The sequence below is a fragment of the Benincasa hispida genome, chromosome 2 (genome assembly GCF_027475165.1).
Source record: "Benincasa hispida cultivar pf3 chromosome 2, pf3_genome.v1.1, whole genome shotgun sequence".
NCBI classification, from domain to species: domain Eukaryota; kingdom Viridiplantae; phylum Streptophyta; class Magnoliopsida; order Cucurbitales; family Cucurbitaceae; genus Benincasa; species Benincasa hispida.
In genome coordinates this window covers 25516659-25542721 of record NC_143479.1, presented here as the reverse complement: position 1 = coordinate 25542721, position 26063 = coordinate 25516659, and the positions used below count along the sequence as shown (strand labels likewise).

The 26063-nt window shown below is 28.6% G+C and overlaps 1 protein-coding gene across 1 annotated transcript; it reads left to right on the top strand.

The window, feature by feature from the left end:
* The first annotated feature begins 21463 nt into the window (after window positions 1-21463).
* On the top strand, window positions 21464-24493 carry LOC120071881 (cytochrome P450 734A1-like). The gene is made up of 5 exons (XM_090310706.1): window positions 21464-21993; window positions 22077-22300; window positions 22385-22635; window positions 22730-23183; window positions 23782-24493. The coding sequence occupies exons 1-5, from the start codon at window positions 21696-21698 to the stop codon at window positions 24214-24216; spliced, it is 1662 nt and encodes a 553-aa protein (XP_090166832.1). The 5' UTR covers window positions 21464-21695; the 3' UTR covers window positions 24217-24493.
* Window positions 24494-26063: the final 1570 nt, after the last annotated feature.

Sequence of the window (26063 nt, the reverse complement as noted above, 5' to 3'; positions counted from 1 at the left end):
GGGGACCCTGATCCCCAACCCTACCCTGAAATTTATATTTTTCTAATTATACCCAACCCATATCTATTTTATCCAATATTTATTTGACCCACTTTTATTTTATACTTATTTAACCCATAACTAAAGCCCAAAACTTAATACATTGGTTGTGGTATAGGACATTTTAATTTATTTTACTTCCAACTTGTATTTGAACTTTATTTAATATGTGAACTTGTAGAATTTGACTTGTGGATTTGTGAATTTGTAGAATTTGTAGAATTGGACTTATGGATTTGTGAGCTTGTGAATTTGTAGAATTTGACACGTAGATTTGTGAGTTTGGAAATTTATAGATTTTGTTTATTTTTATTTCATGAATTTGTGTATATTAAATTTAGTTTATTTTTTATGACTCAATTTTTTTTTTTTTTTAAAAAAAATGAAACATATGAGATTTAAAAGAAAAAGATATAACAATTTAAACGAAGAATCTCTAAAGGAATTAACAGGGAAATCCTCGCGGAGATTAATAGGAAAAACAGGAAATGGTTCCTCGCGGGAACCTGTTTCCCCAACGAGGATCCCCCCTCCCCTACCCGCCTTCAAATGGTGGGGATGGAGGTAAATTCTCCCCGCGGGGAAGGGAAACCCTCCCTCGCCCCGCCTCGACCTCGTTGCCAACCCTACTGCATGTTCTGCCTTCCACTACACGTTGTTACCCAGATTTACCTGTCGCAGCTCTCTAGCTCATGTACGGCCAAGATCCAGCCGCTGCCTTCTTCAATCCACCCTGCCACCATCAACGCCACCCCCTACCCAACTCAGATATTCTTTATTCCCAAGACATCTTTAAAATCTTGAACCCAACGACACCTTATAATTTTGAAAATGAATTGAATTTTTAAATATCTCATAAACTAAACGTTAGAACTATAAAGTAAATTTAAAATTGGGGCCAAACTTGTGTGGGTGCTCCAACTTGGGCCAAATAGCCCAATGTATCAGCAGGAACTCCAAGTTCTACCACTCAAAGTTAAAATCATTTCATTCATGTCAATTTCTTCTCCCTCTCACGCATTATTTGTTTAATTGAGAATATACTTACCAATTAAACTATTCTTAAGTTGACATAAAAATAAGAGGATGACAATTGCACTGATACATGCAACACTGTCTCTTAGTCGACTTTAGTTGTTGTCAGTTGTCTCTATCGATGTCGGTCTCACTCAACTAAACATACCTCTCATGGACTAAACCTTCCCTCCTCATAACTTTTCATTTCCCTACGAAAGAATCCCACAATTATATTCCATGTTTTCCTTTTGTTTTCCTTATAACAAAACTCAAAGTCACAAAAAAAAAAAATAAAAAAAAATAAAAAAAAATGGGGGATTTAAATAAAACGACAGTGTCCATTTCAAGAGCATGTGAGAAGTGGCATCGGAGGCCGCCGGCATGACCGATATGTAGGCAGAGTTTTTAAACCACACTGTCCATTGCTCTAATTGTGGCCTATGGGGGTGCGGCGGGACCTGCTCTGTGTTGCTTAAAATCACCAACAAAACACACCATAACATCCAACTGCTTTTTCACTGTCGGTGGGTTGTTCACTGGGCCCAATTTACCTGACCCATTACCCTCTATAACCATCTTCCCTTTAAGTTTTATAGGTTCTGATATCATATTACGCAATAACTTAATGATTGGATCGACGAGAAGAATACAAAAATAAGAAGTTTCTGAAATCAACGACGGGTAAAAGGATTTCAAGGGTTACAAATATTTTTGATTAACCAACGAGATTTATTTTTAAAAAGTATAAATAAACATGAAAAATAGGTTAATTACAAAAACCACATTTGAAGTATAATGATAGTTGCAAATATACCCTTAAATTTTTAATTTTAAAATTGATTAAAATTGGACGTTTAAATTTATATAATTGTATAAATGGTAACACTTGTATAAGTTTATGAGTTCAAATTTTATCATTTGTAATGTTATGGGTCCATTTTTAACAATTATTGTAAGCTTGAGGGTCCAATTTTAACACTTGTAAAAGTTTAGGGGCCCAATTTTACAATTGAAAGTTTAATAGCATAATTGTATTTACCACCATACTTGAAAGGTGGTCTTTGCAATTTACCAAAGAAAAATAATAATTGAAATAGATTTTATCTCATTATTTTTTAAAATTTCAAATTAAGAAAATTTTGAGAAAATTTAAATTTTAAGTTCCAAAGGATATGAGTGGTTGGTCATTCACTTTTCAAATTATACTTTTTTAGTCTTCAAAATTTTATAATAGGTGCATTTGATCTCTAAGTTTTTAAAATATAATTTTATAATCTTGCCGAAATTTTAAACATGGGTTTAAAAGGTCATTACAATAATGTTTTAATTATTATTATTTTTTTAAAAATAGTACTTCATATACTTTTTAAACATATTCTTAAAAATTTAATAAAAAAATGTATATATTTTAAAAAACTTGAGGAATAAAAGAGTACTTTGAAAAACTTAAAGGCCAACCACATCTATTCTTTAAAGCTCGTACTAAAAAGATAGTTTTCCTTAAAAAATTCGTCAAAATTGAAACCAAGAGAATGAAATACCTCTACCCATAAATCTTCTAGAAACTTTGAGGAATTATTATTATTATTATTTTGCTATTATTCAAAATGAAAACTTAGAAAATGCAACTCGATCCAATTTTCTTAAGATAATTGCAAAGTTCCTTCATCTTTGTAGGATCCTCATCATGGTACTTCTTTAACTTCATCACCAACTTGAATTGATTTTTTTTTTTCACTGAATAACTATTGAGAATTCCATCTCAAAACTAAATAACAATTTAAAAGAGTAAAACCCATATATCATTTTCAATATGAGATATGTTATGGGTAGATTTATTGAGATGGGCCAATCCGACAATTTAGAGAGATAGAAGACCTATAGTCTCATAATGAGTTTAAGACACACGAGGAGAGCCTTAGAGAAGCCTAAACATGAGGAGCCTAGGAGCGCCTGAGCTTAGAGAAGTCTAAGTATAAGGAGCTTTAGCCTAGAAGAGCCTATGCAAGCATAAGGAGTTTGAGCCTTAGAGAAACCTAGACATAAGGAGCATAAGCCTAGGAAGGAAGCTCTAAAGGAGTCTCGAAGAGCCATAAGCATAGGCGTGATGAACTTAGGAGAGCCTAGAGATGAAGAGTATGAGCCTAGAGGAGCCTAGGAGGGTGGACTTGAGCTTAAAGAAGCCTAGACTACGTATTAGGAGAGTATAAGCCTAAAGAAGCCTAGGCTAGGTATAAAGAGAGCATAAACCTTAAACACTTTAGGAGAGCTTAGAGGGACCCATAGGGAGAGCCTTGTGGAGTTTAGAGGAACTAGGAGAGCTTAATGAGACCTATGGAAAGAGTCTAATGGAGCTTTGAGGACTCATGGGAAGAGCCTAAAGAGAGCTTAGAAGACCAACGAGGAAAGTTTAATGGAGCTCAGAGGATCCATGGGAAGCTTAGAGAACCTATAAGAGAGTCTAGTGGAGCTCGGAAAACCCATGGGAAGAACCTAGGAGAGCTTAGAGGATCTATGGGGAGTTTAGAGAGAGCTTAGAGGACCCATGGAGAGAGCCTAGTAGAGCTTAGAGAACCCATGAAAAGAGCGTAGGAGAGCTTAGAGAACCTACGAGAGACCGTGAAGCTGTTAGGTTTGAAACCACCCAAATACAACTAACAGATCATAAAGGAGATGACGAGTTTGAAATATCTCCTTTATGACTTGTTCGTTGAGAATCTAAGTGGGTGGTACACTTAAGCATTGGTTTCAGTGATGGTGTAACCGCCCAACGAGTATTAGCTCAACAGTTCCAAAAATTTATGAGTGGCAATCATGAACCCGAGTGATAGTTATGCTTGACTATTCTATATAAGTGCCAAAGCCATTGGTCGAAAGTATGCCTAAAACACCCTACTATTTTCTATTGTCAAGTTACTCACAAATCCAAGATTGACTTGAGCATTAGAGTTTGTACGGCTTGACACCATACTTGTGCTCAATCTCATTTATCTTACACGCACTTGGACTATTTTTTCGATAATACAAATCCACGGTGGATCCATTTTTTGGCATCAAAAGGATCTCAATATCGGTCTCTATCTCCATTTTTCTAGTTTCCCTCCTGTTTATGCAAAATTGATATTTGAAGTGATATATCTTCCCATCTCTTCTGTCAAACAGACAAACTCCCACCTTCTTGATAGAAACTAAACCCACAATCTGTTTGTTCCTCCATTTAATATGGAAAACCAAACCAAAACAAAAGGGATGTCAAATTTCCCCACAAGTTCTTTAATTTAAACCATAATTATTAATGGAGGGAAAAAAGAAAAAGAAAAAGAAAGAGTGGGGAATAGTTAGTAATTAAAAGACTAGGACTTTACATAATAACATTAAAACCCAAATGAATGAATATAGAAGGGAAACCAAATAACAATAGAATATGCAGGGCTGTATTTCATGTAAAACTACAAACAGGACATGTTCTGTCTCTAAGCATTATACTACAAGAAGCATTCAATTTGGAAGGCACCTGTTTTTGTCTCCCCCATTTTTCCCTTTATTTCTTTTTGGGTGTTTTTTTTTCCTTAGGAAATATCTATTTTTTTCTCCAAAATCAAAAATTAAAAAAAAATCTTCCTATTCCATTCAATTATCAATGACTTTGAAGGAAGATGATGATGATTATCTGGATTCTCATGCTTAAGAAAATAAAATAAAATAAAAAAGGTAAAAAGAGTACTTTTTCTTCTTTTCAGGTCTAAAACATGAAATTGGAAGGCTTTTGCCATTGTCCTGTTTTTTCCAACTTTGTACACAAACCAAGAGGATGAGATTATTATGTTTTGTTTTGTTTTGTTTATTTTCTGTTTCAAAACCTTCTCATTTTTCTAATGTCAACTCAATTCAATTTTGTGTTTGTTTTTAGCTTAAAATACAAGTTTGGTTATTGTACTTGGAGAATCATTTGGTTTTGGCGTCTCTATTTTGAGATGTCTTAAAATGTTTTACTATCCATAAATCTTAAATTTAGTTATCCAAAGTTATTTTTTATTAAAATTGGTTAAATAATAATATTATGTTATTAAAAATTTAGAGGGAAACACCAAACTCAAATTTTTTTTGGAGAAAAACTCAAATATGATCCTAAAAATTTATTAGATAATATATAATTAAATCTACCTTCACTAATTAGCTTAAGTTTTTTTGGTCAATTGATGATTTATTATGGTATCAGAGCATGTGGACCAAGAAGATTGTGTGTTTAAGTCCCTGTAATGTTGTTTTCTCAAATTGATGAATTTAAGAAACTTGATTAAGTGTTGCAATTTTTGTCCTAAATTTTTTCTTCGATAATTCACTCATTAATTTCAACCAAATGAAGCATTGCACAAAAATACACAAATTAACCAATAAATTTAAATTTCACAAAAAAAAAAAGAAGATCTTTAATGCTTTTTTCCTCTTAAATTATATTGATTTCATAGTATATATGTATTTTATAATTTATGAAACACATCAGAAAAAAGACCATTTTTCAACGATATTTGAATCATGGCTTATTAGAGAGTTAAAATTATAACACTTTTTAAAGTTTAAAATTTAAATTTCAATATTTATCTACATACAATTTGATGAAATTAAAAAGTTTATGGTTAAACATCGATACAAATTGACCGATTTATAGGTCAAAAATTCGTTCTTTTCTTTCACTTTTAAAGAAAACTAACAACAATAATTATATTTAAGATTTATCGAAAACTACATAAATTAATAGAGATTAAAATAAAGTATAGTTACCAGAATGACACTTTATGATTATTGTTTTAGGGTGGCAAAGGAGAGTGAGCGAGTAAAAAGTACAAATAATTAAGATAGACATAAATAATTTAAAAGGAATAATTCCATACGCTTATAGGAAAAAAAAAATTAGCACCATCTTCTGCTTCCTTTTCTTTCTCTCATACATTTTATTTCTCCAATGAAATTGATAAGAAACTATTTTCATGTATTTTTCATACCATAATATTACACAATCACTAATAATTTGATATGAAAATTACATTAAAAAAGGCCCCTTTTTTATGTTAAAGATTTAAAAAATGAATATTATTTATGGAGAAAGTTGAAAAAAGGAGAACCAGTGATGATGTTCATAGATGACAGTGAAAGCCTGAAATTGAGAGAGAGAGATTTTAACTGAAAAAGTGAAAAGAGAGAAAGGCTCCAATTGCAATGAAAGATGGTTGTAGGAATAGTACAAATTAATGCATTTGTTTTTTCTCTGTTTTTTTATTTCTAATAATTTAAGGGGAAAAAAAAAACATTATCATTGTCAGAGTTTGTTATATTTGGTACAAGAAGACAAGTTGTTTATTCATTCTTATATACATATTTTCTCTCCATCTCATTTTTTTCCCCTTTTTCTTTATTAAATTTTCTTTTTTTTTTTGTCAAATAATTGGAGCAAAAAGGGCTAAATGAAAGTAAAAGGATGGTTCCACGTCTCTCTCGGGAAAAAAAAATACGATTTAAGTCGTTAAATTTTGAATCTAGTTTCTGATACAATTTTACTTTTGAAATTATAGTTTATTTCAATTTGATCTATAGATTTCAATATTTACATTTTTAACCTCAATTTTTCATTAAATACTCATTTTTCATCTTTAATTTTAATGTCTATTAATTAATTTAAAATAATATAATTAATTTAAGTTTCACTATTTTTCATTACTATTAAAATTTGAGTTTATACTTATTTTAAATTAACAGTTATTGATGTCAAGAATGTGTGTATTCAATAAAAAAAAAATTAAAGTTAAAAGTGTAAATCTTAAAATTTAGGAGCCGAATTGTAACAAACCCTAAATATCAATTGTAAAATGATAATATTTTGAAATTTAGTGACTAAAACGAAACCAAACTTAAAAACACATTTTAAAATCTATAAACCAAATAGAAACTAAACTCAAAATCTAAGAAAAAAATATATATTTTTCTTATAATATCCTCCAAGCGAAGGTAATTTTTTTTTTTTTAAAAAAAAAATCACATGCTACAATCTTTTTCTTGTGAAGATTTGGTATGCTATTTCGAGCTTTGTAAAAAGTCTTGCTTGTTGCTAAATAAAAAATTAGAAAGGTTGAAATTGTCCTTAATCACTCTCAATCACAACATCATTCGGATTTTACTTTTATTAATAAAGATGGATCTTCGGGAAACATCTCAACTTATAAAATGATATTTATATGTCATTTCAATTACTTATTCTTTTTCTTTTTTTTATTTTAAACCCATCAAATTTTGATGAAGAGAATTATAAGATAATTAATGCATAATTAATGTTTAATTAGTTAATTTTCATATTTTTTTTCTAAGATTATAAACAACTAATTTAAGATTGAAATAGGAAACTTTTGATTATCCATTTCAATATTGAATTTTATGTTTAAAGTCTTTTTTATCTTTAAAGGATAGACTTTCTTTACTTGACCATAAATTTGACCTAATTATCTTTCGGTGTATCAAATTTTCAGTTCAGTTTTTCAAAACCTTTTAGTTTACCTTTTAAGATTTCATAAAGATATAAATTATCTAACTTTATTTTTTGGGTTTGAATAATTTTACATTTGTATATTTTAAATAATTTAGATTTTTTTTGGTTGAAGCCAGATTTTAGATTTCATTTTGGTGTAATTTTTTAAAATTACATCATTTTTTTAAAAAAAAAATTTGTTATGAGGGAGTATTTTTGTCAATTAAACTATTTTAAAATTTCTTTCTTTTATGCATTTGGTTATTTATACCAACAACCTCAAAAAATCCGATCACTCTAACCCAATTTATATAGTTTGGGTTAGGTTGTTAACTTATTTGGGTTAGATTGAGTTGGGTTCAAATAAATGAAAATTGTATGAATTGAATTGGTTCATCGGTTCACCTCAAATAACCAAAACAACCCGAACTTATTATTAATTATATTATGATACAATTATATATACATAAATTTGTTTTAATTTTATTTAATAATCATTATTTTTTGGACAATATATTCTCCAAAAACTCTTAAAAATGTTTTTTTAACCATTTAGAAAAACAATTTTCGTTAATATAAATTAAAATTGAATTGTTAATTTTAATTCAATATATGAAAATAATTAAATAAAATTTTCATATTAAATTTTCTTATTTTTAGAATAAAAATTTTAATGAATAACTAGAATAATCCAAACCAACTGTTAATGCTACATAGTTTTGGTTAAGTTTGGTTCATTATTTAATAAAAGTTGTTTAGGTTGAATAAATTTACAATCCGAACAATTGATGGGTCCAGAAGGTACTTCAACTCAATCCAATCTAACCCAACCTACGAACACCCCATGAACTAATAGTTTTCCAAACTATTATTCTCATTTAGCTATTTTGTCCAATTTACTCTGTCAACCATTGTTATTTTTTTGAGTTTAATATACCTTAAAAGTGTAATTAACAATTACATGAATTTCTGTTTAAAATGTTATTTATATCATATGTTAGCTTTAATTTAGGAAGTTAATATGACGATGATGTTATAAATTGACTACAATCTTGATTAATATTGACTCATTAAATAGATTATTTGGAAAATAAAAAGGGATAAACATTAAAGACAATATTTAGGGCTAAATATTTGTTTTAATTTGCTCTTTGTAGGTCTGCCACCTTTTCGAAACACAATTAAAAGAGGAATAGCTTTTTTTAAAAAAAATTAATTTATTATTATTTTAAATTTAATTAATGCAAATCTTTTTGGCCCACTTGCTTTTCTAGCTCCTTCATGCCTACCTTAGCTTAGATTAGCTTCCCCACAATTAATTACTTAATTAATTCTTTAATCTTTCATAATTAATTATTCGAAAATCTTTGTTATCTTTTTTAATCCCTCGTGCTTTCTAAAGCTAAAAAAAAAAGCCACCAACAACAATTTACTCTATCTTTGATTTGACCAAATAATGACATTGTCTTAGAGTAAGATTATGTTGTATTATTCTCTTAACTAAAATTTTGCTTTTTGTTCAGGTAGGGACAACGACATTTCAAATATTTTTAAAATGATATGATATTGTCAACTTTGAACATAAATCTTTAAGATTTTGATTTTAATTTCAACTAAAATATCTTATACTATTAGAGATAATTGTCTTCACTTATATACCACATTGATTTTCCTTTTATCATGCTCCCATCAAACGAGGACAACTAAAACCTCCTCTCAAATAGTCACCCATCCATGTTTATTCTCGAGCAATCACTTTTAACCAGTCAACTCATTTTTGTCATATCTCACTACCTGTCCGATTAGCTCAGCCACAGATCATTATGACTACGTCATCAAGACACACCAACACGACTAAGTGCAAGGGGCATGAGTCTGATACCACTTGTCATGGATAACAATCCTCCAAATATCTCAATAATGATATGGCATTGTTCACTTTGGACATAAGTCCTCATCTCAAATTTACTTTTGGTTTCATCTAAAAGGCCCACATCATTGGAGATACTTGTGTACACTTAATTATATATATACCATGAATATTTTCCTAACCAATATGGAACTTTGGTCACACTCCAACAACTCAAAATTCTCTTTTTAATAGTGTCATTTTTATTATTAAAAGTTTATTTGGATATTTACATTTTGATATCTCCAAAATCTAACAAACCAATAATAATTAAAAAAAATCATAAATGATAATTGAATTAGAAACTTTCGTGAATCATGATACTTATTTTAAGCAACAACTAGTTCATATATTTGATGTTTTACCATTGAGACATTATATCATGTATTATTATTTTGGTTAAGATAATTCTTTGAAATAGACCCAATATAATAGTATTAGTTTATCTTGTGAAAATTCGAACTTTTGACTTTTTAAAAAAAGTAAGATTATCTTAATTATTAAATTAATGATTATGTTGACAAATACATAGGTTTTAACTATAAAAAGAATAGGTATCGGTTTATATACTCATCACTATACAATTATATAAGTAAAAAAAAAAAAAAAAAAATTATGTTGATCAATTACACAAAGATTAATATTGATTAAATTTAAAAATTAATTCGAATAATTGTGACTTTTTATGACGAGGATTCAAACCTTCCACCTTTATTCTCAAACTACACATAATGAAGCAACATAGATTGTAATTGATTTATGATGAATTTGATCATTAAATTCTTTTATTATTATTATTTACATCATACCACAAAATTATTTTGGAAAATAGGACAATAATTTTTTTAAATATATATGTGTATATATATTTGTAGAATAATAATTGTTTGGAAAAAGAAAAAAAAACAATGATTGGGGATAGAAGGGTAGTTCAGTAATAAGAAGAAAGAGAACAAGGATCTGCTGCACCTGCCAAACCATTGAGTTGATGTAACTAAACACTTTCTGATTTCGACCTCCACACTCAATCATTAGATGACACGTGTCTTGACATGATTTGACATGGGCTCTTTCACTTCTTATTATTTCTACCATTATTTCCAAAATATATTTTTAAAAAACAAAAATCATATATAATATATCATAATTTCTCTAATCTTATCCCCTTTACCATTATTTTTTTTTTATAAAAAATGTGTATAATATTATTATTTGGATGATTAATTTTGATCATTTTACTACATTAGGAAGGGATATAAATATGAGGTAGTTTTCTTTTGACTTGTGAATTTTAATTTAGATTTTATAATGGGGAAAAATCTGAAAAAGTAGATGACAAAGAAATTTGGGCAAAAAACGACAATAAAAAATCATATCATTTAAAAGTTTACTTGCATATTTTTTTTTAAAAAAAAATAAAACATGAATGGATAATAAATATATATATAATTTAAAAAAGGTGAAGAAAAAAGAAAAGAAATTGGTTGAAAATGTGAATGGTAAAATCCAGAATTGATGTAACTACACAATATGGATTTTGTGGAGAAGTGGATATTTCCAAAGATGCCCTCAAAGTCACATTATTCTTACAGTGGTCAAACAAATATATATATATATATATATATAAAACTTGAAAAACAAAATATCTGAGCCAAAGAATCTCTTTTAATTATTTCCTTCTATCTCATTTATGTGGAGAGACAAATTAATCATAAAATAAATTTAAAAAATAATTAAAAAAGAACAATAAATTAATTTAATTTCTCAGCCTAAAGTTTTGTGGGCTTGAAAGTCTCTCTTTATAAAAACAAAAACAAACAGAAATCAGGAAGGATCCTTTTCTAGGTCTGGCAGTGGCAGGAAATTTGTTATTTAACTATACAAGATATGCTATTGAGTTGGCATTCCCATTTTCAACTTGCTATATATATATATATATATACACAACTATAATATTTAAGGATGTTATCCAAAGTCAAGGATGAAAATATTCGTTGAGTACATTTCTTGACATATTCATAAATTTAAAGTTTCAACATCGATATTAAATATCTATTTGTATTTATGATATCTTTAATAAATGATCTTAATATATAAAATTTATCATCTATTTAATCTAATATGAAAAGAAATACTCATAACAATATCCCCAACTTAGTTTAGAATATATAAAAAAAATTAATTATTAATCTATACAAATTTTTTAAATATTTTTTACTTACAAAAATATCTATAAATATTGATGTTATGAGATATATTTGTAAAAATGAAAGTTCAATATCGACATCAATATTTTAATCCTTTTCAAAATTACAATACTTAAGAAATGTTGGTATCTATTAATTTGTGTTATCTGCAACAAGGTTGTACATCACCTCGAATCAAGTTCCTCTCGAGCAAGTGAAAGGGTAAGGTTTCATTGTCCAAATCTCAGAGTTAGAAAGGAACTATTCGTCTACTTACCCTAGACGGGAAGGAGTGAATTCCATTTTGTGAAATTACATTCTCAACTTCCTATTCGATTAAGTCTTGAAAAATAGTAAGCTTATTGAGTCGGTGACTTGGTTCATTTCTCATCCATATAAATCAAAGTACGGTCTCTTATAAATCTCGAGATCTGAGGAAAGAAGAAAATCCACAAATCATTTTAAATCACTTAGAAGCAAAGGAAATTACATCATTGTGACAATGATAAGTGAGATGAAGAAGAGGAGGAAAATGAATAGAATGAAGGGTGGTATGAGGTGGCTGATTTGCGCATGCTAAGTAATGAAATTGAGCATTTTAATTAGTTGATGATTGACTATAAAGTAAATAATGCGCATTAATTGAGTATCCACTCTTTTGTTAATCTATGAAAAAAACGAAAAAGAAAAAGAAAAAGGATGATTAATATGCACATAATTACATGGATGAAAAATTAAATCATAAAGTCTCCTTCTTTTGAAATAATGGATTTGGCATTTGAGTATTTGCAGATCCTTAAAGTTTTTCTTATATATTTTGGAGAAGTCAAAGTGCTTCTTTTAAAGACTCTTATTTTTCTTTTGAAAAATAATGTCTCTCTTTTTTAATATAATTAAGTATTTCATACCTTCAATAACTCCATTTTTACATTTTTTAACCTTATCCTCAAACATAAATTATAAATACAATTTTCTTAATCTCAGATTACTTAACGTCCTAAACTCAACCTAATCCTTCAAAACTTAAGATACTGAACTTGCATATAAAACCACTAAAAAAAAATCATTTTGATCCCTAAACTTTATTGAAAGTAACAATTTAGTTTTTAAACTTTAGTATATAACAATTTAGTCCATGCACTTCTAACTTTATAACAATTTATTCCCTAAATTTTAGTATGTAATAATTTAATCCTTGATTTTTAGTATGTAATAATTTAGTCATTGTTACTTTCAAAATTGTAACAATTTTGTCCCTCACATAAAAAAAATTCATCAAAATTAGATGTCAATTTTTGATATTTTATGATATAGACTTTAATTTTGCACATATATTGAGTCTCTAATTACTTAGTAGTTTCTTTATGCATAAAATCTCATTAAACCTTATCATTATTTTCTACAATAGGGACTAAACTGTTACAAAATTTAAAATATCGGGACTAAATTGTTACAAACTAAAGTTTAGGGATCAAATCGTTAATTTTATGAAAGTTTAGGGACTAAAAGTGATTTTTAACCTATAAATCTAGTATAAAATTAAAATTTAAAATACGATGGAAAACTAGAATGTATATTTATATGGTTATTATCTCGACCAATATCTAAGTTGACCAATTATAATCGTTTGTTAAAATATAAGAAACAATTACTTGAACAAGTTGTTGAGAATTATATGACTTTAAATTTTATAAAATAGCTATTATACTCGACATTTATGATCCATTTAGATTGACTTGAGAAAAAAATGTTGTTAAAAAAACTCATTTTTATTTGAATACTTTTGATAAAAATGGAGTAAAGTACATCTGAAAAGCTATTTAGAGGGGTTGTCAAACACTCCAATTTCTTCCAAAATGACTTATTTTTTAAATTAAACACTTGAAAATGTATTCCAACTCGTGCATGCAGGTCACCGTTCAACTCGTGTAGATAAATGTATTTTCAAATCATATTAATTTGAATTCTAAATTTTTAATTTCATTTAAATGAACATTAAATTTAAATAAATGTTGCAATTTTTACCATCAATAAATTTCCTATCACTCACTCAATAATTTTGATATAAAACCATGTAAAATTCTTCCTAAATTTGTAAAAATTCATAAATTTACATTAAATATTTAACTCTAATGAAATTTTCCTTTAAAATTTTGTCAATTTTATCATATTGCTTATACGTTTTAAAATTCATTGAACACATAAGATATTTTTAAATGGTATTTGGAGAGTAAATTTATTAGAGAATTTAGTCGATATTTTTGGTCCATATATTTTGAGTTTGGTGTCATTTTTATAACATCATAGGCTTAGGATCCATACCAAAACTCAAAATCTAGGTCCGAATCCTGGGATTGAAGTGTTGCAAATGGTATCACAGTGGAACCTCTCCTAGTAAGATGTGGTTCGGGGATGAACGAAGCAGAAGTTAGTGAGCACGTAATGACTTAAGTTTAGGAGGGGGCATGAATGGACCGAGATCATATCCGAATGAAAACTAGTTTGAGGACATAAAAGTGTAGTTAAGAAAGGCTTAAAAGAATTGAAAGTTACTACATGTATCAACAAGGTGCACCTTTCTTTTCAGTGACTCAACTATAATAACTTCATAGTTAAGTGTGTTGGCTTGAAGCAATCCTATGTAATTGGATGACCACCTGAGAATTTTCCTAGGATGCATGTGAGTGAGAACAAAGCATGATAAAAAGACAAGTATTGGTTTGTGGGGCAACTTTCACTTCTAGAAACATTCAAGATAAGTAAGGATGACGTAGCCGGGTCACATGGGATGTAGGATTTTCTCGACGTATTTTCATGAAAAAAAAAACACAAGGTTATTATATTTTCACAATTTATAAAGGGATGCTCACATATACTATTTTTTGGGGGGAAAAAAAAGAAATCAACAATAATCTAACTTGCATGAACTAATTTTAACATATATGACAAGTACATAATTACAATTGAACAATTGAAAGTATATAGATCAAAATGGAACAAATTTCAAAATACAAATACTAGCAACTTGATATTTTTTTTCTTAAAAAACCTTTTTTAAGGTTAAAAATGGAGGGAAAGAGACAAGGTTTGGTGTAGAAAATCATATTAATTAGCAAATCCCATTTTTGGCTCCCCAAGTTTTTCTTTAACCCAAAATAATCAATCTTCACTAATGCATGAGAAGAAGAAAAAGAAAAAAAAATTGTCCCAAATAATTTTATAATACCATGTCTTCTCCAACATTTGCACTACCCAATTTATTTATTTCCTTTTTCTATTTTATTTTTTTTCCAATTCTAGCCAGCAAGGCATTTGAATAATTATAAAATTCAAAAACTAAAAAATTAAAAAAAAAAAAAAATTATGTGTGTGTTTGTGTGCATATAATATAAGGCAGGAAAATATGGCCAAAAAACACACTTATCAAATTGACTTTTAGAAAAAGGTGGAGTTGAATGGAAATTTCATATGGATGGCAATGCCTTAAACCAAATGCCAATAAATACAACTGTACCCCTTTTTTTTATAAACTAACAAAATTATTCCACTATTTACCCTTCTCTTCTCATTTTTATTTTTCTCAATGATAATATATTTGCAGCCCCAAAAAATTAATAATAATAATAATAATAAAAAAAAAGTTGGCAGCTTTTGATGGATCATCATTTAAATCGTTTTTATTAATAAATGGCTGCACCCAAAAAGAAAAAAGAAAAAAAAAAAAGGATTTCATTTAATTTGCATATTTTTACGAGTTGAGATTAGAGGGTAGTACGTACATTCATCAGCTGCAGGCTTTTGTTGGTTGGATTCTTTTGGTCATTTTCGATAACTCCATCACTTGTTATGTTCTCACGTTGTCCTTTTTCTTTTTTTTCAAGTGAAAATTAAATAAATAAATAAAAATGGTTATGATTTATGCAAATGGCAAAACCCTCTCTTCTAATTTCATAGACTCTCTATTTTTTACCCTTTTTAAAGTTTCCTCTCTTCTATCAACTCTCTTGTCTAACTATACTTGGACACTCTCCTGTGTTTGTAACCACTTTATCTCATATCTTCTTTCAACCCATCTCATAACTAAACAGACGACGTCCAACTACGTTAAACATCATTTCGATAGGCACCACGACCTTCTTTTCCAAAGAAAGAAATTTGAGGATTAAAAAAATTATGGATTTTGTGTGTGTGTGTGTGTTTGTGGGAGAGGATAATTTCACATAACAAAGGTCTTTGCATAAAGAAATAACATTTGTGTAAGAGTTGGGGAAACACCCATCAAATTGTAAAATTTATCCCACATGTCTTGTAATTTCACAATGCAAAAAAGAGACGGTCAAAGGTGTCATTTGCTTTATGACGGAGGAGGATGCTTCCAAAAATCTCTTTTTCAAACCTTGTGGAATGCCTTAAATTTGTTATCTAGTGTTTTGAATGTCGAGAGTGTGAGTTTCGTTGAGCCTCCAAAATCTAAGTTGCATTTATATTTACATTATTTACGATTTTAGCTCAAGGATCTTAGAGGAGTACATTATATATAAACTTTTTAACTCTATTAACGTCTCTAAATCTATAATCTTATACTTTCTCTCTAATAATAAACTATTTACTCTCCCTCTGCTCATGAATGTAGCAAAATGTGTTGTTAGTAAACCACGTAAATCTCTTTGCCAATGAAGTCTCTATTGTTTATGTTTTTTATTGTCAATTTCTTAACAAATCGGTACTAGTCACTAAGATCTTCTCTACTTCTAACCGAATGTAAAAAAAAAAAAAAAAAAACATTGAAGGTGTTAATAGAAAAACTTTGGTGGGTTATAGAGAAAAGTTAGTTTTAAAACTAGAGGAGACAAGAGATGACCCAAGTTGTCTGAGGTGTATTGGGACAAAGTTTAGGGGTGGATGGCTCCTTGTGGGCACCCATTGTTGGGTCAAGTAAAGCATATTTCCCCACTTAAACCTCACAAACAAACTCTTACATAGACACCATTGTTCCCATGTGCACAAATTTAAGAGCAACATTCCAAAACACCAACTTCCTTTCTGTTTCTCTCTTTCTCTCATTCTAATTTCTTCCCCCATGATCATGTTTTTGGAACAACAAAGAGGTTTATGAAAGATGAAGACACACACACATACATTCACAATTCTATGATTCCCTTCAATGTACAAACATGAGAAGGATATATAAGATATGTTTTAAACTCTAATTGGTCTTGTGTTTTTGAATCACAACTTCAAATATGTCGTTCCTATATTGGGGGACACTAATGTTATCCAATCGGTGTTCTCTTGTTTCTTTACTCGCAATTCAACTAAAAATCATCATATATCTTTATACTAATATGATATTGTCTAATTTTGAATAATTTCAACTCTAGCTAGTTTAATTTTATCTATGGTCTGACTAACACACCGGGTGTCATGAAAAACATCCTCACTACGAGCACAAACCACCACCAAAGACAATTGTTTGAATGGGTGTTTGACATATATCAACTTCAAACTTCAATAGTAAACACTATTGAAGTATGCATATTTGTCGAGAAACTCCATCTTACAACTCTGCACTCCGAACACAGGCTTTCTAATTTCAACATATTAATTTTAGATTTCATAACTCAATTTGATGTCGGACTCAATATAGTAGTACTATACACATAAGTATATTTGGTTGAATAAAAATAGTGAAGGTATTTTGAAGGATGGAGAGAGAAGGCTTTTTGTGAAAGGAAAAGAACATCTATACCTGTGAGGAAGTTGACTGGTAGAGAGGACTTTAGGTATGCCATAAAAATGATATAATTTTTGCAGATAAGTTGGGTCATTTGGCTTCTTTTGTGTGGCAGCTTGTGGCTGATGTGTGGTGGTTTGTCATTTGCCAGAAAACTCACCCCCCCAAAAAAAGTAACAATAATCCATCTTTTTTAATTCTTATAATTTTTCTCTTTTTTTTTTTCCTTTTGGTTGTTGACATCACTTGAAGGAATTGCTTTTTATTATTATTTGTTATTAAAATATCATTTTCATCTCAGTAGTTCGAGGTTGTTCAATTTTAATGTAAATTCAACTGTTCAATTTAATCTTCATGTTTTAATCCTTCAAAGTTAATTTTTATCAAATTGACTAAATAATAATACAAATTTTCATGCAGAAAAATATGTGTTTTCAGAATTTAGAATAAATAATAATAATAAAAAAAATCCAACTATAAACAAACAATAGAGACTAAATTTAAGATTTCTTGAAAACACAAGTACTAAAATTGGATATTGTAAAATATAGAGACTAAAATTGAATGAACTTCAAAATTAAAGGATCAAAATGATATTTTTAATTGTTTTTTTCCCATCTTTTTGAAAAGGGTATAAATGACCTGAGATATTAAAGATTAGATCTTCTGTGTGTGAAACTTTCAGGTTAATTGAATCATATGTCGAATTGAAATGTTAGGTCTAAAGTATATAATCTATTTTTAGAATTATAGAAGAGAAGGACAATAGAGATGAAAACTTGGACTTGTTTGCTAATTAGGTGCATAATTTGAAAATATCTTTTTATAATTATTTTTCAAACACACGTCCCTTAACTAGATGAAAAATAAAAGATACAGATATGTTGGCGATAAAATGTTTATAATTAGAATTTTCCTACCTTATTTATGAGTGGAAAAATAAAAGATAGTCCGAGAAATTAATTTTGTCTCCATTGTTTCAAATTTGAAAATAATTGTTTTATAAGTAATATACTTAAATGTGTGTAAAATAAATTAATAGAAAATTAGAGATGTTTGGAATATAGTTCATTCTTATCTTTACCTGATTTATTTTAAGAAGAAAATATGATGCAAAAGTGACAAAATATGAAATGTGACATTCTTTCTTGCCACTATCTAATTGTCTTCTTGCCTTCAAATACATGAACCATATTTTACTCAACTAACTTATTCCATAGATAGAGATAACCTATGCTTATATTTATCTTTCCATAGCCTAAAGGACTATATTAAAAAAGTATAATATTCTTGTTTCTATATATTATAAGACAAACAAATTAAAGCTTAATTTGATAATGGAAAGCATTGAAAATTGAAATTTTATTTTCTATATTTTTATTTTCATTTCATTGCGTCACCTTTATTTTCAAATTTTTAAAATTTCTTTACATTTCAATTCATTGTCATGACATGGCACCAATGTGACGATGATGTAATATTTTAATACCTATAAGTCTTTACATTTCAATTTTTTTTTATGCCATTGTCATGACACATTACTAATGTGACGATGATGTAATTTTTTAATAAACTCGTAATATCAAAATTAAAATTTGACAAATAGAGAAATAAATTTTGAATTAATATAGAAAATATAAGGAAATAAGTATAATTTGTAACGATCCAATTTCAGGAGAGGTATATAAATAAAACGATATCACATTCGAATGAGAGAAATCTTAAAGACATGAAAATATGGTTAAGAAAGTTTTAATAGAATTGAAAGTTACTATCTATATGAATAAGGTGTACCTTCTTATTCAATGGCTCAATCATAGAAACTCCAAATTTAAACGTGCTTAGCTTAGAGCAATTCTATATTGGATGACGTGTCAGGTTGTAGGGAATGCGAGAAAATGTTAGGACGAATAAAATGTCAAATCCTGATTCGAATCCTAGCCTGGGTTATTACATAATTTAACCTTCAAATTATTGTAAAATATTTCAAAACTAATTCACATCCTCCCCCTCCCCAACACCTACTGTCCAACCATATATTTTTCAATATAGGAAATCAATTATGGAGTATCCTAATGAGAAAGTTTATATAATTAAATGAATGTTTAAAAAAAAAAAAAAAAAAAAATTAAAAGTCACCAGATATATATGTATGTATATATATATAAATATAGCAAATAATTGGAGGAAAATGTTCCATCCAATATCCCATCATCTAGCCCTACTAAGAAATTTAGTTTTAATTAATTAGTGAATGTTAACTCATGAGCTTGCTAACATGTATCATACCCATTAAATTAATTTTTTTAATCTTCTTTTATATATATGCATGCTAGGCCTATTATATTCTAAATTAAAATTTAATTAATCACTATTTATGATTAATATGAATACATTGCTTTTGGAGAGATGCTTGTTTGATATTGACATGTATAAATGATGTATTTCTATGGTTATTTTCAAAAATAGAAAAATAAGATAAACTATTTACACAAAATAACAAAATTTAATCTTCTTGGATAGATATTGATAGAAGTCTATTTGTTTCTATCAACGATAGAAATTTATAGAAGATTTATACTATGTGATAACATTGATAGAAGTCTATCGATATTTATCACTATTTTTTACTATTTTTATAAATAGTTTGAATTTTCTTCTCTTCGTAAAAATATTGAATATATATAGAATAAGAAATTTAAAATATATATATATATATATATATATATATATATATATAAAAGAGGGTTTTGGAAGACTTATTTAGCTAATATACCGACTCAGTATATTTCTTTTTAATGAAAAAATGCACCGACACAAAATTATAATTTACGAATATGGTATGAAGTTGTTATCATTATTTACGTTACTCATTTTGGTTTTTTCTGCATGATGTTTTAATTTATATATTCATTATATCTAGGACCGTTTTGAAATTTAAATATTTTAACGTGCCATTTAACAACTTTCCATAATTTAATATCAAATTTAAATAGTTTTATTTGATCAATATAAAATTACCAATTTAAATTATTTGATTAATACATCTCATTGTTTTCATTGTTTTCATTGACGTGTATTTTATATTGGTAATGATATAAATCAAATGATATTCTCTAATTCGTATGTTATTTACATTTATTAGTTCATTAATTTAGAAGTTATAATATTCATAGATTTTACCATCATAGAAATAATATGAATATTAAAGATTCATACCAAGATTTCAATAACTATCGAAGTAATCATTCAACCATCCATATAAAATGATTCAACGTCGAGTAGTAACATGGCGATCCTCATGCCTTACATGATATTTTATGCTAAAATACGATCAAGACAAAAGGTTATGATTCTATAACCCCGAATTACACTCCAAAACCTCAATCCCTTTCAAACTTATAAAGTTAAAATCTTTAATAATTTTCATTTATTATTGTTATCACATCATCATTAATTTTTTAATTCAATAGTCACAAAGTGAGGGATTGAACGACCTCTAACCTCAAGAGAACAATATAAATTCAACAATCCATATAAAATGATTTAATGTTGAGTATAATATAATGACCATTAAACCTTATGCCTCAAGCGATATGAAATGCTAAAATATGATCGAGACAAAGGATTGTGATTGCATAACCACGAATAACACTCTAAAAGCTCATTTATTTTAGTTTTGTAACACATAACAACACACGTAAATCTATTACTTGAATATTACTTCATAGATATACCACTTATTATTAAGTCATATCATTTTTATAATTCAACAATTACCATAGTGATCTAATATTTAAAAAAAAAACAATAAATGCATGCCAATTATTTATTGAAGTATTTTGATTAGAGGCAGATTGTTATTAATAAACAAGTATATATATATGAATAAAAAGAAATGAAGTAAATATAGTTTAGTAAAAATCTTTGCATAAAAATCCAAAGTTTGGCATTATATTTTTTGCAGGTGGGGTCACTTATATTATATAATAGAATAATAAGAGAGGCCAACTTTTTTCCCCCCTTATAATAATGGAAGAAAAAGGACAAGAGTAGTATTCCCCTCCAAAACAAAAAGGATATATATATATATATAATACAATATATATATTAGTTTTATTATAAAAGAAAAGAAATCGTTGACCCTGAGATTTGCAATTGCGGCCCCTACGGCGTTGGGCGTTGGGCTTGTTGGTGTTTGTGGGTTTTGTTTATTTAAAAGCCAGAAGAGAAGCAGCGTTTTTAGTAATTACCCAAAACAAAGAATCCCATTTCAAAACAAAAGGAGAGGAAATGAAGATTGAATCAGTGTTATCGAAGGTGCCACCGGTATGGGCGGCGGCGGTGACGGCGGCGGTGGTGATGATTTTAAGTGCAAAAATGGTGTTGGTTTTATGGTGGAAACCACGAAGAATTGAAAAACACTTTGATAGACAAGGAATTCGAGGCCCTCCTTATCGTTTCTTCATTGGTAATTTTAAAGAAGTAGTTTCTATGATGCTTGCTGCTTCTTCTCATCCAATGCCCAATTTCTCCCATAATATTCTCCCTCGTGTCCTCTCTTTTTACCATCATTGGAAGAAAATTTACGGTACGTTTAATTTTTTTCATTATATTTCTAATTCAAGATCATTCCCATCCAATTCAAAAAGTCTGTTTGAATTGACTTTCTAGGTTCAACCTTTCTAATTTGGTTTGGACCAATTGTCCGAGTCGCCGTCTCCGACCCGGACATGATCCGAGAAATCTTCACCACTAATTCCCACTTCTACGAGAAGAATGAAGCTCATCCTCTTGTTAAACAGCTCGAAGGCGATGGCCTCCTCACTCTCAAGGGTCAAAAATGGGCTCTCCATCGCAAAATCATCTCCCCCACTTTCCATATGGATAATCTCAAAGTAAATTTCTGACTCGGTTTTTATTTTTTTATTTTTTAATATATATATCTTAACTAGTTGAGGTAAATTTATAATTGTTGTTAGTTGTTGATTCCATTGGTGGAGGAAAGTGTGGTGGAAATGGTGGAGAAATGGTCGTCTATGGCGGAGAGTACCGACTCTGACGAGGTCGAAATCGATGTTTTCGAGTGCTTTCAAACCCTAACGGAAGATGTTATTACAAAAACAGCATTTGGTAGTAGCTATGAAGATGGTAAAGCTATATTTAAGCTTCAAACTCAACAAATGATATTAGCTTCCCAAGCTTTTCACAAGGTCTTCATTCCTGGCTATAGGTAAAATTATAATTTCCTTTTTTTTTTTTAATTTCTTTCTAATTTTGGGTTTTTTTTTTTTTAAAAAAAATTAATATAAATGTTTGTTTTTCAGATTTCTACCGACAAGAACGAATATAAATTCGTGGAAATTAGACAAGGAAATAAAGAAATCATTGATGAAATTAATCGAGGGTCGAAAATGGAATTCAGAAAAGAATTGGGGAATGGATGAAAAAAGGCCAAAAGATTTGTTAGGGTTGATGATTCAAGCTTCTTCCTTAAAATATAATAATAATAATAATAATAATAATAATAATAATAATAATAATAATAATAATAATAATAATAATAATAATAATAATAATTCCATTACTGTCCACGACATCGTTGAAGAATGCAAAAGCTTCTTCTTTGCTGGCAAACAAACCACTTCAAATCTGCTGACGTGGACTACTGTCCTGCTGGCAATGCATCCACAGTGGCAAATTCAGGCACGTGATGAGGTCTTTAACGTCTGCGGTTCACGTGCCCTCCCTTCCAAACATGATGTCTCTAAATTCAAAATCGTAAGCCCTTTTTTTCTCTTTTCCTATTTCCATTTCATTATTTCAAAATTAAAATAAATATTAAAAATAATAACCCCTATATTCCATTTTAATTCTGGTACTTTCAATTGTTTAATTTTAGTTTTTCATATTTTTAATAAATCTTAAATTTAGTTTTTCAAAGTTAACTTATAGTGAGGTTGATTAAATAATAATATTAATAATTTTCAGGTAAGAAAATAGAACATTTGAATTTGTTGTCAAAATTTGTAATAAAACTATTATTAAATTTTTTTAAAAAATCAACAATAAACTAAATTTTAGATTTATTAAAATTACAAACACTAAAATTGCGCAATTGAAAATACATGAACTAAAAGTATAAAAACCAAAATATTGTTTTAACCTTGTAATAATAATAACTAATTTGTTTAAGAAATAAATTATTATTGAAAATAGAGGGTAAAAAAGAAAAGAAAAGAAAAAAGTTTTAGAAAATTAATTGTTTTGTCATTTTACTAATAAAAACTAATAAACTGCCAACTTTTTGGTTTACTTTGCTTGGTTTGTTTAATGGAGATCTTTTTTGTGTTGGTGGGGAAATGATTGGGTGTGGCAGCTGAGCATGATACTAAATGAATCCTTGCGATTATACCCACCCACGGTGGCAACAATCCGACGTGCTAAGGCTGACGTGGAACTAGGTGGACGAATGATCCCACGTGGCACGGAGTTTTTGATTCCAATCTTAGCTGTTCATCATGATCAAAGTATTTGGGGGAATGATGCGAGCGAATTCAACCCAGGGCGGTTCTCGGAAGGAGTGGGTCGAGCCGGAAACCACCCGGCCGGGTTTATTCCGTTTGGACTCGGGGCTCGTACTTGCATTGGCCAAAATCTGGCCATTTTGGAAGCAAAATTAACAATGGCAATTATACTTCAACGGTTCACGTTTCGTTTGGCTCCCACTTATCAGCATGCACCAACGGTTCTGATGCTTCTTTATCCACAATATGGGGCCCCCATTCTTTTTCAAAAGATACCCCTAGACTAAAAGTTATCTAAATTTTCCCTCCTCATTTATATAAATATTGCTAATTTAACCCACATAATTATTATTCTCGATTAGTATAAGATCCTTATCAAATTGCTAACATTATAGGTAGCTTCTTCAAATATTCTCTCTACAATTTGCAATTGATTAAGAGCAGATTTGAATTCAATCGGTGTTTAATTTATCTGTTTGTATACTTTTGAGGGAGATGTTACACAGTTTTGGTATATGTAATGTTAATTTGTTGTTTATAAACGTAATTCATTATGTTGTGCCATTTTTATCTCTATGGTTTTTGTTATGATATGGTTGTCATGCTTGGACTAATTTTAGCAAAGTTGAACTTAGATTTCCGACTCTTATACCATTCTAAACCAACAAAAAAACCAAAAAACTTGAATTGTAGAGTTGCAGTAAATTTAATTTCAATAAGTGAAAATTGATATTAATTACAAAGAAAATTATATTTATAGGAAATTAGACACAAAATTTTATGCTTTGATGCTACTTCAAAGGAAATATTGTCGGTAGGAAACAAAATCTCACACTAATTAACGGATAGATTACAATAAATTGAATTAAATCACCACTCTACCCTAACAAAAATTAAGATGAAAAAATTAGGCATAGAATCATAAAATGATGTTATTAAACAGGTTGATATGGAATCCAGTTAAGATTGAGGAACCCTATAGAAATAAAAGAGAGGTGGGAATTTGCATTGGAAAATCCAAAAGAAGAATGAAAAGTTTATTTATTTGGGAAAGAGACAGAGATTTTCATAATAATAATAAAAATAAATAAATAAAAATAAAAAGGGAGGAATTTCCTCCATGGCTGCGCTTGGTTTGTCACCTAAGTAGGTTGCAATCTGTATGGGAAAAGTAAACCTCATTTCCTTTAATTTACATTTTATAGGTCTTAGGATTTCATGGAAATTTGTTGTTAATTTAACTAATCTCTATTTTCAAGGAATTAATAATATATGAAACTAAAATTTCTTCTTTAATTAATCTAATCCCCTCCTTTTCTTTTAATCATTTCGAATTTCCCAAAAAAATCCCCATTTTTCCATTAACAAAATAAATGAGGGGAGACACATCTTTACGTTAAATTAATATAACTTTACTTATAAAAAGAAAAATAAAATTACATGACATCGAAATTCGTTCGTGTAAGATCTTGTTTACGCCATGCTAACTTAACTTTATTGTTAGATACATTGTAATCTAACTTTATTATTATTATTTGAATCTTTAGGGGTGTGGGGAGTGTTTGTTTAATCAAATACTTTAGGTTTTTGGTTAATTAAAGGAATTAAATAACAAAGCATGCTTCCAAGCATGTGGTGTAAGCTATGATTGCCTCATGTCTCTAAATCTCTAATCCCCAAATCTTCTTTTAATGCACTTAAAAATATATCATGCTCTCTCTCATTAATTAATTAATTAACCACCAATTAAAAAGTGATCAACTTAGTGTTAATATGTTAGAGAACTGTCTTGTGTCTTGTGTTTTATTGCACATAATCAAATAATAATAATAATTTTACACTTCTCAAGACAACTCAACTTTTCATCTGATAATTAATTACATTGGTACAAAGTAAAATAAGGCATGTCTTCTTCTATTTTGTTGCCTTCTCTATCTTAATAATTTGAACTCATATTTACAACCAAATATAACGATTAAAATTTATTTGATAACTATTTTATGTTTGGTTTTCTTTATAAATATTACTTTGATGTTAAGGCTTACAATTCATCTTGTGATTTATTTCTTAGGTTAACATTTTGAAAACCTATACCAAGTTTTGAAAATTACAAAAATTGGTTTTTAAAAAACTT

Bases quoted from the DNA above. Each gene is read 5' to 3' on its own strand.
- LOC120071881 (XM_090310706.1), top strand. From the start codon at position 21,696: ATGAAGATTGAATCAGTGTTATCGAAGGTGCCACCGGTATGGGCGGCG. The intron at 22,301-22,384 runs GTAAATTTCTGA...AATTGTTGTTAG, and splicing joins TCCATATGGATAATCTCAAA to TTGTTGATTCCATTGGTGGA. The intron at 23,184-23,781 runs GTAAGCCCTTTT...TGGGTGTGGCAG, and splicing joins ATGTCTCTAAATTCAAAATC to CTGAGCATGATACTAAATGA.